The following is a 10,577-nucleotide window of genomic DNA, read 5'->3' as shown; positions in this document are numbered from 1 at the left end:
TAAATGGCATTTATGACACATACAATTTTGTAACTTGCTTTTTAAATTTAATATATTGTGATCATCTTTACATGTCTATGTCTAATTACATCACTTCCAGTGACTGCTTTGTGGTTCATTATATGAATGTTCCATAATCTAAAATCTAATGCTTTTTTTTTTAACATCTTTATGGGAGTATAAAATCTAATACTTTAAATTAAAGTCCACGGGACTTTCCTGGTGGTCCAGTGGCTAAGATTCTGTGCTCCCAATGCAGGGGGCCCGGATTCTATCCCTAGTCAGGGAACTAGATCCCACATGCTGCAACTAAGAGTTAGCATGCCACAACAAAAGATCCCGCATGCCACAACTAAAGTTCCCACATGCGACAACAAAGATCGCGCACAAAGCAACGAAGATCCCACATGCCACAACTGAGACGTGGTGCAGCCAAATAAATAAATAAGTAAATATTAAAAAAAAAAAAAGTTTAGGGCTTCCTTGGTGGCACAGTGGTTAAGAATCCGCCTGCCAATGCAGGGGACAGGGGTTCGAGCCCTGGTCTGGGAAGATTCCACATGCTGCGGAGCAACAAAGCCCATGTGCCACAACTACTGAGCCTGTGCTCTAGAGCCTGCAAGCCACAACTACTGAGACCACAAACCACAACTACTGAGCCCAAGCGCCACAACTACTGAAGCCCACATGCCTAGAGCCCGTGCTCTGCAACAAGAGAAGCCACTGCAACGAGAAGCCCACACACTGCAATGAAGAGTAGCCCTGCTCACCGCAACTACAGAAAGCCCACACAGCAACAGACCCAGCACAGCCAAAAAAAAAAAAAAAAAAAAAAAAAGATTTAGGTTTAAATACAGGATTTATTTAAAAGGAAAAGAAAAAAATGCCACACTGCATCTATATCTTTGAACACTTATACAATCACTTCTTTTTTTAATTGAGGTATAATTGACATATAACATATTAGTTTCAGGTGTACAACATGATTCCACGTTTGTATACACTGAAAAATGATCATCGGGAGTCTAGTTAACATCCATCACCACACAGTTACAAAATTTTTTTTCTTGGGATGAGAATTTTTAAGATCTACTTACTCAGTAACTGTCAAATCTGCAGTATGGTATTATAAACTATAGTCACCATGCTGTATACTATATTCCCATGACTTGTTTATAACAGGCAGTTTGTACCTTTTGACCCCCTTAACCTGTTTCACCCACCCCACCCCACCCCGCCTCTGGTAGCCACCAATCTGTTCTCTGTACCTATGAGTTTGCTTTGCTTTGGTTTTTTGTTTGTTTGCTTATTTGTTGTTTAGATTCCACATATAATACAGTATTTTTCTCTGTCTGACTTTTTTCACTTAGCATAACGCCCTCAAAGTACATCCATTTTTTTCAAATGACAAGATTTCCTTCTTTTATATGGCTGAATAATATTCCTATATCTATATAGAGAGATACAGCAATCACATTTTCTTTTTCTATCCATCCATCAATGGACACGGGTTGTTTCCCTCTCTTGGCTATTGCGAATGATGCTGCAGTGAATATGGGGTGCATACAGCTTTTCAAATTAGGGTTTTCATTTTCTTCAGATAAATATCCAGAAATGGAATTGCTGGAAACATATGTTAGTTCTGTTTTTAAGTTTTTGAGGAATCTCCATGCTGTTTTCCATGGTGGCTGTGCCAATCTGCATTCCCATTAACAGTGCATAGGGGTTCCCTGTTCTCCACATCCTCACCAATACTTGTTATTTCTTGTCTTTTTGATAACAGCCATTCTAACACATGTGAGGTGATATCTCATGGTTTTGACTTGCATTTTCCTGATGATCGGTGATGCTGAGCATCTTTTCATGTACCTGGCCAAGTATGTCTTCTTGGAGAAATGTCTGATCGGATACTCTGCCCATTTATAATTGGGTTGTTTGTTTTATTTGCTATTGAGTTGTATGAATTCTTTATATATTTTGGATATTAACCCCTTATCAAATATATGATTTGAAAATCAAAAATAAATAAAAAGAAAAGAATCATCTGAGTTTGCTAAAATGCAGATTCCTGAGTTCTGGTTTAGGGTCAGGCCTAGCTAGGAATCTTCATCTCGGCCATCATTCCTCCTCTCCAAGTATGATGCTGACTCACTTAGCAAACGCTGCTGCGGTGAAACATTCATCAGCAGCTGTGGCTACTGTGATCATCTCATTCAAGACTATCTGAAGATTTAAAAGACAAAAACAGTCGAGAACAGAAGGGGTCCTGAACATTAGGACAAAAGAGCAGCAATCAGCCAGCATTCAGCTGGGGACGTGACCTTGACCCATTTTCCTGTTGCGGCCCCGACCACTGCCATCAGGAAATCCAGCTCCAGGTAAGGGAGAGCAGGCAGGCTTGTAGGCTGTGACCTCTCATCACCTCTGTCTTTGCCAGGGAACACGTGGGCAGCCCAGAGGCCTGCTGTTCATACTTCACAGTGAGAGGAAGCAATTGGTGATACTTATGAGAACTGCTTACTCAAGCATGAGCACAAATACTTTGGGTGAACATCAACCTTCCATTCGACATGAGTCCAGCAAGGCAAGGACTATTGTATACTCTCTTGGACTACTGAACAGTCCTGATGGCAAACCTGGTGGCTGGGATGGTGGGGCACCCACTCCTGGACTCTGAAATGGAGTCAGAGGCACCTGTTCGGGAAGGTCACCTTCAAGTCACTGCCCATTCCTAGGATTCTGGAGTCCTGTCTCAGGAGGGGTCACACCCTGGGCTAGTCTTCTGTCCTCCTCTCAGAAGGACAGGAGAGAGTGCTCCCTTTTATCTCTGAGCTGCAGAAAAGGCCCACTCGTCTGTGTTAATTAAGTGGGAACCTCAAATTTATCTATTTTACTCACTTATTTGGCGTGGAGACTTATGGGAAAACCCAGTTTTATTTTGTTATTAAAGCAAGCATTGCCCTCGGGCATATTATTTATACAAAGGTAACTGTACTTCAGAGATTGTTATGTCCTGTAAAAGTGAACTTTAACCTCAAAGAGCAGGCCTATTATCTTACTGTCTGTCCTCCTTGATAATTTGTTGCCCTGCCATAATGTTGTAATTGCTACCTCTGTCTTCCTATAAAGTAAGATGGCTTTTCGTGTCCAGGAGACAATCACTGGCCCAGGCCTCTTCTCCTGCATGCACGGCAGCGGAATAAACACCATGACTGTTAGATTCTTTATTCAAACAAGGAAGTCGAGAATCTTTGTCTTAAAGGATCAGCCTGACAAGTAGCCAGTATTTATTAAACACCTGCTCTGTGCCATGTACTGTCCTAGGTCCAGTTTGGAATGAAAAACCAAAACTAAAACCTGAGCTTTGCTGTGAAGAGACTTACAATCATGGTGGAAAGTCAATAGTTCACCAGAGAACTGTTGTACAATAGAATAAGACAGAATAAACGAATGCTGAGAATTTTAACCCAAACCTGAACTGCAACCTACAGGTCTAGCTTAGCATGTCACCCTAATCTCCACAAACAGCAGTCAGTCTGTTACAAGTAGAAAGTGTATAAATTACACTGGAATTGAAGCCTGGCCAGCTGCCAGTAAGGTAACCAGAGGCGCAGCAAAACATCTTGGTTAGAAGCAAGTTGAGGGCTGTGGAGCTAGAATGCTGGGGTTTGCATCCCAGCACCATTGCTCACTGGCTGTAAGGCTTTAGGCCAGTTTCTTTCTTTTCTGTGCATCAGCTCTCTATCTCATAAATGAAGAAAAACACTACCTAACTCATAGGATTGCAGTGAGAGTTCAGTGAGTTCAGACATGTAAAGCTGCCAGTACAGCACCAGCCAGCAATGCTCAACAAACGCTACTGCTACTGTTATCGTCTTCACCATCCGCTAGACCTTGAGGCTGCCAGACATGCCAGAGTGACCTGTGTCGCCTGGGGAAAGTACCAGTCCCTTGTATGCCTTCATTTGTTTGGGGGGGGTTGTTTTGTTTTGTTTGTTTGTTTGTTTTTGGTCATGCCTCGCAGCTTGCAAGATCTTAGTTCCCCAACTGGGGATCAAACCCAGGCCCCCTGAAGAAAGTGCGAAGTCCTAACCTCTGGACCACCAGGGAAGTCCCTGTATTCCTTCATTTGAACCCTGACCTAATTTCAAAGAATCTGATCAGACCCTTCTTTCCTGTCCCTTTCCAATCTATAGGTTATGTTCTTCTCGTTCATTCTCTCCCATGACTCCTTCCCTCTAAGTATCCGCTTCCTGGCAGGATACACCACATACCTCCACAGGTGCTCACAGGACTCGGGGTTGAGGGGACAGGGGTCATGTGCTCGGACTCGATGTAGATCCTTCATGGTCTGGAAGCACCCGGGTCTGATTCTCATGAGAAAATGCCATCACGGGTCAGAACAGGGCTCCACCCAGGGCCCCAGAAGCATAGCCTTAAAATGGGGTCTCAGGAATTCCCTGGCAGTCCAGTGGTTAGGACTCCACGTTTTCAATGCCACAGCCCAGGTTCAATCCCTGGTCAGGGAACTAAGATCCTTCAAGCCGTGGGGTGCGGACAAAAAAAAGAAAAAATAATAGAATCTCCACCTGGTGTCCTAGTTTGTAGATAGAGTTCAGGGGGTTTGTGACGGGAAAAAACTGGGATGGAAAAAAGTTTTCATTTTCATTAAGCTCTAACTGAAATGTATCATTCTTTTCAATGATGAATGTAGGCAATAAACCACAGTGGTGACAGTGTATCTGTGACGGCCAGCAACGGAAATATAGAAATCGCAGATACTCTCACATCATGGTAGAGTTGCTGTAGATGTCTTAATATATTCAGTTCTCACTACTCGGAAAGTGCAGAAAAGTTATGGACGTGCTACTAGACCTTTTATTTAACATATTCATTAAAAAGCCAACGTATTACTACACCACGCATTTTATAAAATATTTTTATAAAGGTATTTCAATATAGTTGATTTCTTTTGTAATCCTGTGTACTTTATGTATTTAAAAAATATTATTCCTAGGGGAGTTGTAGGCCTTACCAGCTTGCCAAAGGGATCCATGGTACATGAAATGGTTAAGACCCCCTTGCTTTAGAAGGTTGAGGACCTTCTAAAAGGGCTGTAATATTAGAAAGATGAAAGACATGTAAATACTTACTGAAATGTGGCATTATAATATTCTTCAGGTGTCACTATTTTTGGTCCACCGAAGTAGTCCAGGACCCAGATATTGGTTATATTCAACTTAGCAAAGAACCAATTATGGCTGGATGGCCAGGTTTTCATCTCAGGGTGTCGAATGAATAATGAATTCTTTGCAACGTCCATTTCTGCTTCACTCACCTAAAAGACATATGTAAAATAAACCTACTCATAGCAGTGACATTTTGTTTTCTTGGCTGTTAAGAATGTGTGATTCTAGCATTCCAAAAATCCTAAGGAGTTTATTTAGTTATAAATCCTGATTTTTTTAATTTTTATTTTTAAAATTAACGATCTATAATTGACATATAACATTGTATTAGTTTTAGGTGTACAACATAATGTTTGATATGTGCATGCATTGCAAAATAATCACCACAAGTTTAGTTAACATCCATCACCACACATAGCCACAATTTTTTTCTCATCTTTTTTTTTCCCCCTTGTGCTGAGAACTTTTTAAATCTACTATAAATTCTGATCTTAAGGAATCAAGAGAGGAAGTAAAGGAAATTTGAAGAAATGCAGAGAACAATGGAGATTTCAAATGTTGGTGATAACACATACTATAATAAAGTAGGAAACCATCATGAGTACCAATTTTCACTGCTAAATAGCAATTTTGAGCTATCAGAGTAATTGGCACAAAGTGCTATAATAAAATGCTACTGGTGGTTATGCTATGTAACATTAGCACTTTTATCCCATTACATGCACATGTTAAACACGTAGATGAGTGTACACAAAGGATAAACGTCTTTAGAAGAAGCACAATGGAACTCAAGAGTATCTGCAGCCCCTCTTTCTCTTGCCAGTGAAGGACACTCAACTCTAGAGATGCATCCACATAGAATTTTGAGACCACAGACAAAACTTATCTGAGGTATTCATGATTGACAAGGTCAAGAAGCTGGTCTGCTGCTTGGTGATCAGATCAGTTCCCAGGACACCTCGCCCTTTGCCCTTCCCACGATTTTATTTAACCTCTTCTCTCTAGCACTCACCCCAAACTAAATTCATTTCTAGTATTTAATAATGGATACTCCCCTTTTAACCTACTAAATCCACTCTCTGCTCTAAGCCACTGTTAAAATATGGAGACAAGGAACCCAAACATGGGAAATATTGTACAATGTACAACATGGTCAGGAGTATAAACTTTGGCTGAGCAGATGTTCCTCATATATGCACTTAATAGCTGTTATATCTGTTCGGCTTCAAAAAATAGTTCATTTTCCTCATAAATATCTTATTGAACACCTATATGAAAGCAACTGATTAAAACCGTTAGCTTTCATGAAATTACATACTAGAACATATTCTAACTCTGTATCTCAACCACAAATCAATTTTATTTTATTCTAAGATATCTCTTCCTTCATTGTTAATAACATGATGCTCTTCTGAAACAAGTATCTGTTCTTGTAGGATAACTATTTACCTTGATAACAGTTCCTGATAGTATTATGTGAGCACAGAGGGGACTTTGGGGATCAAATCCATATTTCCTGCAGAAACTAGTCTCTGCCAAAGACATGGTCAGCGTAGCATATGGATTCTCCTGTAGAGAGAAAATGAAGACCTCTCATGTGAAATACTGTCTCTGGAGAGGTAATAAATTTCACAAGTTGCATACCGTCCCCAGAGCTTGACCGTTCTTCCATGAAAAAATGAATTGGAAAATACCACCTTCCACTTGGGAAAATTACTACTTGGATAGAGAATGATCTTTACCCTCTCTCCAAAAAAGGTGTGTTGGAGGTTGTTTCATATTTAAAGTTAATTGACTTGGTAAGAATTATTTTAACACTTTTTTTCCTCTTAAACTCTTAATTTGTCCCATATTCACCAGATGAATTATAATTACAGTACCACCCAAATACAAGGCTGATCTCTAGTCTTTACTGAAAGAACTAAAGGACTAGACTAATGTGAAACTAGTGCATAAAAATACCACAGTGGCTCAACTAGCTAATTGTACAATTTAAGCAAGAAAGTAGCTGAATCATGCTTCCTGGTTATCTTATGCTAGCAGAAACTGTCATGTGATTTCAAAACTGGAGAAGCTGCTGTTCTAGCAATAAGAGAATTCTTAGATTAAAAATGTGATGCAAGCAAAATTTCTAACTCTTTCTTATTCAGAAATCAGCTTCATAAAAGGCATTGCTGACAGATTACAGTAAAATTCACCTGCTGTATTTAGTGTTTTAAACCCCAGGTGTCTTGTGTGGGGAATTGTGCCATCTCACAGTGACCCATCAAAACAGTGAGTCATAACGAGATCTCTTTGGAATCATTGGGCCAAATATTTGCTGTCAACAAACTATTAGGTAAGGCACTATAGGAGACCAAAAACAGGGGAGGGGGAGACTCAGATAAGGTCTCTCCCTTCTCTGTAAGTTTATAATCTGGTTGAAAAGTCAGACATAAATAAAATTTTTTAAATGCAACACAAAGACACAGAAGAGGTCAAAAAGCAGCATATAACTAATTGCCAAGTGAATGGTACAATTAAGTGTATTTGAAGTTCACAGTAAGAAGATGTCAGCACAGCCTGGAGTGATATGGAAACCCTAGAAAGCCTTATAAGATAGGCGAATCAGCACAAAAGTGGGAAGACGTATTAAAGGTAAAGGGAATGGTAACTGCAAAAACACAGAACTGGGAAAGTGTAAGACATGACTGTGAGTAGTGAAAACCCAATTTGCTTGAAAGAAAGGCTTTCTGAGGGAAGGGGGTTGGGGACAAGGTGGGGGGAGGTCAGGGGCTGGGGGTAGTAAGGGTGGTTCACCTCCAAGCTAAGGAGTCAAGATTGTATTTTATAGGCTGGCATCTGTCAGTACTTTCCAAGAACCACTTGCCTGGAGAGCTTGTTAAAATGCTGATTTCTGGGCTCCATTCCCAGCCCAGGTATCTGCATTTTTAACAAACATCCAGGTGAATCCTATGCAGTTCTAGGCAGCCAGATGTTGTTAAAGGTTTCTGGGCAGACGGCAATGCTGAGTGGTATTTTGTTCATGTAAATCTGGTGGGTAGGGTACACAAGGGCAGACAGGAAGAAGACAGAGGTCAGAAGGAGGGGAAAAGTAGAAGGCAGAAACCAGCTTTGACCGGTTAATCGACGGCATCAGAGTCAGACTAATTCTGATATGTCCATGCCTTTTCACTGCAATCACGGACCTGAAATCCTGGGTAAGTGCCTCACCACTGCCTTTTTCTAGAGATGTCAAAGACCTGAGCTCAAGTTCCACCTGACAGCCATTAGCTGACTAATCACAAGTGAGTCTCTGCACCTCTGAGTTTGAGTTTCCACATTTCCTAAAATGAGGAAGATAATATCAGCAAAAGTTTAAATATATTCATGTATAGCAGTGGTTCTCACTGCCCTCCCCCAATATTAGAAGCATCAGGGAGGGATTTGGGTGTTTTTTTTTTTAATAAAATGTGTTTTTAGTAAAATGTCTTAGAATTGCCTTTTTAGAAGTCTTCCCAGGTGACTGTATTTGCAGCCAAGTTTGAACAGCACTGGTGGGAGTGGAATGAGCTTGCTCTGAGCAAATGTCTAAGGGGGTGAGAGCAGAGTGGGCTGGGAATAAGAAAATGGTGAATGGGGGTGTATGTGTCTTGGCTAAGGAGGCAGCTGCTTCTGGTTCTGCTCAAAGAATGCAGGCCCCCAGTGCCACAGAGCTTCCAATGTTTCAAGAAGTTAGAAATTTAGACGTTTAGTTGCAATCTCCATTTTTGAATGTTGATAATTAATTCAGATTTATTAAAAACAAAACAGAACTCTGCGTGGGCCAAAGAAAACCTGTCTGTGGGCCTGATCAGCTCATGGGCCACCACTCTATGACCTGTGTTTTGAAGGCAGATGGATCTGGGGTGAAATTCAAGTGTGGCCAAAGGCTTTGGGCAAGTTACATAACCTATCTAAGCCTCAAGTTCTTTATCTGCAGAATGAGGATGGTAACAGCCCCCTCAAAGGTTATTAAAAGAGACAATGAGTGGAAGATCAATGGAAAGGTCAGCCTGGCACACGGTGAGTGCTTCAGCAAATATCAGGTTTCTTTCATCTTATCTCTATCAACAGTGTTAACCTCAAACCTGGGATCTTTTGTCAAAAGAACCTTCCCCAAATCAGGCTCCATTCCTGGACTCAGTGTGGCTCTAGTCTCCCAAGCTGTGACACCGCTCTTGACACAGCAGGGGTCCACCAGAGAGGTGTTAACCTGGCCTTGCCAGAAATGGTGGGCAAAGGGTAAGAACATGGCCCTCCAAAAGGTCCGATCCCTAACGGGGAAGCTCATGTGCACACGAGGCCTAAAGACTGCAATAATCATTCACGAAGTTGTCTGTTCGCTTCATGCTGCTGAAGAAAAAATCCTTGGCTCAAAAGAAGCGGTGTCAAAGAGAAATCCCGAAGCCACTTATACAAAGTGCTAAACTACCCAACAGCCTCTACACCCGGTAAAACTTTTAATAATTAGAGCCCAGTTAATGAGACACCGTGCCCGAAGACGACTCAGGGCTGAGAAGTCCTCCAGGTGCTGGTAAAGAATTGGCCCCAAGTGCGTGGCGCGGTGGCGAGGGTGTGTGTGAAATTCCTGGTATTTAGTTGCCCAACAACTGGAAAGCTGCAATGTCAGCCCGGCCAGCGCGGGAGAGAAGAAGCAGGGGTTTGGGCTGGGTTCAAATTCTTATCTCTACGAGGCTGGCTCTCCTTCGCAGGCATAATTCAAGCTACAGTCGAAAGGCTCGCGCGCGCTCCGGCTCGCGCGCGCTCCGGCCCGCGGAGCCACACGGCCCCGCCCGCTCACCTTCAGGTTGCCCACCGACTGCTGCATCGGGCTCAGGTAGAAGTAGGGCACGCCGCTGCCCTTGGCCGGGGGCCCGTCGCTGAGCGATAAGACGTCGGCGAAGGGCCGGCCGCGCACCCCCTCCTGAGTGGAGATGGTGGCCAGCGCGCCCCAGTCGCAGACGTTCGTCACGAAGCGAGCCACCAGCGCCGCGTTCTCGCGGGGCGGCAGCAGCTCGGCGGCGCCCCAGTCCCCGTGGCCCCGGCCACCCCGGCCCTGAGCCGGCGCCACCAGCAGGGCCACCAGCGCGGGCGCCAGCAGGAAGGCGAGCACTACACGCGCGGACCCGCGGGCACACCCGGCCATGGCGGTGACCTCTTCGAAAGTCCGGAGCCCTGCGACCTAGGAGGCCCAAGGCTGACCCAGCGTTACGGGACTCGCCCAGCGCTACCGGCCCCGCCCACCTCGGGCAAGCCGGCCCCGCCCCTCCGAAGAGAACCAATCGGAGTACGGGAGTGGTGGGCGGGGGGGCGTGTCCCTAGGCCGGCTCCTCATCCTGCTGGGACCGGACTGTTGATCCACCTTCC

General features: G+C 43.4%; 1 protein-coding gene across 1 annotated transcript; it reads right to left on the bottom strand.

The window, feature by feature from the left end:
• Positions 1 to 5,149: 5,149 nt before the first annotated feature.
• CREG1 (cellular repressor of E1A stimulated genes 1) lies at positions 5,150 to 10,356 on the bottom strand (the record flags this gene model as incomplete). The annotated part of the gene is made up of 3 exons (XM_079698710.1): positions 5,150 to 5,338; positions 6,639 to 6,758; positions 10,012 to 10,356. The coding sequence occupies 3 exons, from the start codon at positions 10,354 to 10,356 to the stop codon at positions 5,150 to 5,152; spliced, it is 654 nt and encodes a 217-aa protein (XP_079554836.1).
• Between the last annotated feature and the right edge of the window lie 221 nt (positions 10,357 to 10,577).

The sequence above is a fragment of the Hyperoodon ampullatus genome (genome assembly GCF_949752795.1).
Source record: "Hyperoodon ampullatus genome assembly, chromosome: 2".
Lineage (NCBI taxonomy): Eukaryota > Metazoa > Chordata > Mammalia > Artiodactyla > Ziphiidae > Hyperoodon > Hyperoodon ampullatus.
This window is presented reverse-complemented; position numbering and strand designations above follow the sequence as displayed.